Source organism: Cornus florida, unplaced genomic scaffold (assembly GCF_030987335.1).
Source record: "Cornus florida cultivar Cherokee Brave unplaced genomic scaffold, ASM3098733v1 CherokeeBrave_3.0.0_Hap2_Chr10, whole genome shotgun sequence".
NCBI classification, from domain to species: domain Eukaryota; kingdom Viridiplantae; phylum Streptophyta; class Magnoliopsida; order Cornales; family Cornaceae; genus Cornus; species Cornus florida.
In genome coordinates, this window is record NW_026775580.1 from 80063391 (window position 1) to 80067809 (window position 4419).

The window sequence follows — 4419 nt, forward strand, 5'->3', positions numbered from 1 at the left end:
AGAGAGTCACTATCCCATAACTTATGTATGTTGATATATTGTTATTAATCAACGGATCATATGTATATATAGGTCTTATATACTTAATGAGCATGATAATGACTTCAAAGCTTTTAACATCACAAGAAATCACACACTCACAACAACAAATTAAACAAGTCCGTGTCTCCGTAACATCACTAACCATGCATGTGTATATATATATTTCAGATCGATTAATGAAAGCCTTTTTTTAGTGAGTCCTAGTCCTAACCTGATTGAGGTTAATTTGGTTAATAGTTTGCACGGACCGTGGGGAAAAAAATATTATGTTTCATATATATATATATATATATATATATATATATATATGTACACACACACATTCTTATACTTACTTTTTATTAGGTTGAAGACTTAAACCTTTTACTTTGAAAAGCAAGAAAGTAACACTAGACACTAGGCGTAATATTTGAAAGGCAAAAAACGTAGCACTAGACAGTAGGTGTAACTGGTGCGTTTGTATCCAAAATTTTAAGTTATTAGGTAGTGTTGCATTTCATCTGGATGCGATGTGAGACAAGTACCCTTGTAACATTTTTTTCCACCTGAACTCACAACACCCTCGTTACGGTTGAGCCACCATGCCTTCTCGAGTGGCTCACTTGGATGCTTTCCGGGCCAAGCGCTTGGTGTGGCACCGGATTTAAGCTTGAGTTTGGCTCTGATACTAACTGTAATGGGTGTGTGCTTGCCCATTTATCCAAAAGTTTAAACTATTAGGTAGTACTACATACCCACTTATTTATACCCATTTCACTTCCTATTCAGATCTAACGTGTAACAAGTACCCCTTATAACACTAGGGTATATTAAGTTTCATGTCATGAATGGGTAATAAAACATTGTATGAAATTTTGCATTTAAAATATAGTGTAAATTCTATTCACCTCTCCCGAGATTTGTCAATATTTAACATATATCCCATATACGTTTCATAATTTCACTTACCTCCCTTGTCAGTGATTTCGTTTTGCTTATGAAATTTTTGATGTCATTTCAAGTATTAAAAGGACAAAATGATCGGGTGGGAGAAAATATGTTATATAAATCAAAACTTTAGGAGAGGTAAGTGAGATGATGACAAACTATGAATAACTTACACTTACACACAGCCCTACCCCTCCCCTGTATTTTGGCATGTTAAGATTACCCCCATCTAGTTTGCACGTTTGTACAAACTAACCTCTGCCGTTGATAATTCTAATGATAAGATGGTCAATATTGAAGTGGCCAAATTTGAAGATTTATATGACAAAATCACCTTAAATCTTTTACAGTTAAAATAATATTTATATAGTAATAATGGCATAAGGGTAATTTCACATAATAGTTTTTAACGTCCGTACCCCGATTTACTATTTGGTAAAGTTTGTACAACATTTTGAAATTATTGATTAAATGTATAATTAATAGTGCTGAACATAGAAGTGGCAAACAACCTCTTTATCACAAAACAAATCATGATAGCATTAATAAAGTGATTGTGGATCGCTAGATTTCAATACCATCCATATATATAAACGAAATATTCACGTGTGCTGAAGCTCAATAACCCAAACAAGGCCCAAGGTTGTACACACTTTTTAAACCAATTTAATTACTAGTACTATATATCACACACAATTGGTCACACACACACAGATCTACATCTTAATCTTTATGAAGTTATTGCTTTCTCTATTTTACTCTTTATTGGTAACAGACTTCATTGGCTTATAACCAGGACATATTGGAAACAAATGAAATAAGGCAAATAATTATAATAATAATTATTATAATAATAAAATAAAGAGTACATGAACCTGCATTGATTGTTATACTTATGTATAGCTAGAATTTCTTGTGAGTAGGTTATGGATCTTGCCAAATTAATACTTGTGAGGATAGAGGCGAACTGGAAGGCCCTTGGCCGGGATCGGCATGGGATCGACGATGATCTTTTCGTTGGGAATAATTTTCTCACACCGGAATCTTTTCACGAGATGGTGCATGAATACTAGTATTTCTAGTCGGGCATACTCTTTTCCAGGACACATCCTAGGTCCTCCTCCAAAGGGTACAAATGTGTATGGAGGTGGTCCACTTCCTTCGAATCTTGATGGATCGAACTTTTCGGGCTCAGGGAAGAACTCTGAATTTTTATGTGTTGAGTTTGCACTCCAATAAATCTATAACAAGAGAAATTAAAAATTAAGCAACTTGAAATTATTTTATGTAATGTAAATAGTAAAAGTATGAATTGTAAAAAATTAATTTTACTTTCTAAGTTACAGTCTAGAAGGTTTAGATGGTATTTCTCTTTGGATAATTCTGGGTTAAATTAATATTATCTATATATATATATATATATATATATATATATTGTGCAGTACATAGACAATTATCTGAGTGAATTATGATTAATTACCTTCCAGCCCTTAGGAATGGAGAAACCATTGAACATAAAATCAGTGAGGACTTCTCTGAAGGCTCCTTGGAGGGGAGGGGCAAGTCTGAGAACTTCACATGCTACGTTCCATGAATACTTCATCTTCTGAATATCTTCCCAATTCAGCAATTCACCTGGACCTTTTGATTTTGCAATCTCCATTTGCTCTGTTCAAATTAATAGATAAACAAATTTACTGATTAATGAATTATTCTAATTAAGCCGCCAAAAATTTAATTAGAGTCTTCAAAATGAGGGGGTATTATATTTATTTATATAGCTTTCTTAATCATATGCTATCCGATTATGTCCATTTGCTAAAGACATGAAGAAGCATTAATCAAAAAATTAAGATGGTATCACTCCGAATTGCATCACCATTTGACTCAGCAAACCACTTTTGACTAACGGCCAAATCTTTTGTTCTCTTTGTTTCAAACTTTAGTTATAAATTTAGAATAAAAGATTATTTTCATATTGACCCATTAAACCTAAAAAGTGTCTCATATTTATTTTTGCCCTCAGACTCAATTTATGCCAAGGACCCCATCTAAAACCAAAAAAAAAAAAAATAATAAATTAAGTAAAATTTAAAGGCCTTACTATTGTACGTGATATATGCCTACTATATTATAGAATGAGATTTATCCAAGTACATGTATATATATATATATATATATATATAATTCAAGTACATGTATACATATATATAAAATTTAGAATAAACCTTTGTAGACTCCCTCATAGATCTCAGGGAGTTCAGCAAGATACTTGACAATGAAAGTGCAAGCTGAGCTTGCAGTGTCATGTCCGCCAATCAACAACCCCAATATCTTATCAGCTATATCCAACTCATGCATGAACTTCCCATTCTCATCACTCGTCACAAGCATGTGTGACAGTATATCCTGCGTCGGTGACGCCTTCCCCTCCACCAGGTCCACCTTCCTCTGCTTGATGATCGCCACCAGCTCCTTCCTGATGAAATTCGAGGCCTTAATGGCCCGGTGGAACGGAGTTCCCGGCAAATCAATGGGGATAGAAATGAGTCCGGAGGCCAACATGTTGAAGGGATCAGCAAACCTCGCCACGTGGTTCGGATCCTCTACACTCACGAACAACCTGCAGGCGAGCCAGAAGGTGTACCTCTTGGCCAGAGGGAAAACAACAACTTCATCGTTTTTCTCCCAGCCCGAAGCAAAGTGTCGCTGCGCTATGGTATCCATGATGCCAATATAACGCTGCAACGCTTCGGGTTTGAGAAAATTTGGCAGCATTTTTCTCATTTTGATGGCCTCCTCTTTCGAAGAGGTCTGCGTGGATGAAGGGAAGACTTTGTCGACGGAGTCCGGCCACCATGCTTGGACAAGCTTGTTTTCGTTCGAAAACAAGAACTTGTTGCATGCTGCACCACAGAACACTGCTGCTGGCTCACCTAGAAGTGAGGTTTTGAAGACTTGGGACGAGTATTTGGCCATGCGGTCGAAAATGAACTTCTCGGGGTGGCCTTTCCAGCCGGTGGAGAGGAACTCGAGGCTCTCTCCGATGACCGGCCATCCGGTCTTGCCGGGAGGGAGGTTGGAGCCCTTGGTCTTGTAGAAGAGGAAGTGTAGAGAGAGAGAGACAAGGAAGACAAAGAGGCAGAGGAGAGAGACATAGAAGGACTCCATGTTTTGTGAAGTTAGTTTTGGAATGAATGATGCAGTTTATGTGAGTTTGGGTTTGAGCGTATATATAGGCACATGAAAGGTGTGAAAGGCGGACATTGAGAAGTTGGAAATATAGGTTTGGGGAGTGGCCACATCAAAGTCAATTTGTGCTAGCTTTGCTTTATTATTCTTTAAAATATATATATATATATATATATATATATATATATATAATTGTTTAATATATTTTATGTGAGAATTTTTTATACCTTTAATATTATTCGTATTTAATAAATCGGT

The 4419-nt window shown here is 36.0% G+C and overlaps 1 protein-coding gene across 1 annotated transcript; it reads right to left on the reverse strand.

The window, feature by feature from the left end:
* Positions 1–1698: 1698 nt before the first annotated feature.
* On the reverse strand, positions 1699–4182 carry LOC132278919 (beta-amyrin 28-monooxygenase-like). The gene is made up of 3 exons (XM_059780825.1): positions 3198–4182; positions 2450–2637; positions 1699–2210 (listed from the first exon to the last, which is right to left on the reverse strand). The coding sequence occupies exons 1-3, from the start codon at positions 4138–4140 to the stop codon at positions 1911–1913; spliced, it is 1431 nt and encodes a 476-aa protein (XP_059636808.1). The 5' UTR covers positions 4141–4182; the 3' UTR covers positions 1699–1910.
* Between the last annotated feature and the right edge of the window lie 237 nt (positions 4183–4419).

What these genes read in the sequence shown, in the direction of transcription:
- LOC132278919 (XM_059780825.1), bottom strand. Translation starts at nt 4,140, where the DNA reads ATGGAGTCCTTCTATGTCTCTCTCCTCTGCCTCTTTGTCTTCCTTGTC. An exon ending in CTATGAGGGAGTCTACAAAG is followed by an intron (nt 2,638 to 3,197) that starts GTTTATTCTAAA and finishes TAATTTGAACAG; the next exon opens with AGCAAATGGAGATTGCAAAA. An exon ending in CCATTCCTAAGGGCTGGAAG is followed by an intron (nt 2,211 to 2,449) that starts GTAATTAATCAT and finishes CTCTTGTTATAG; the next exon opens with ATTTATTGGAGTGCAAACTC.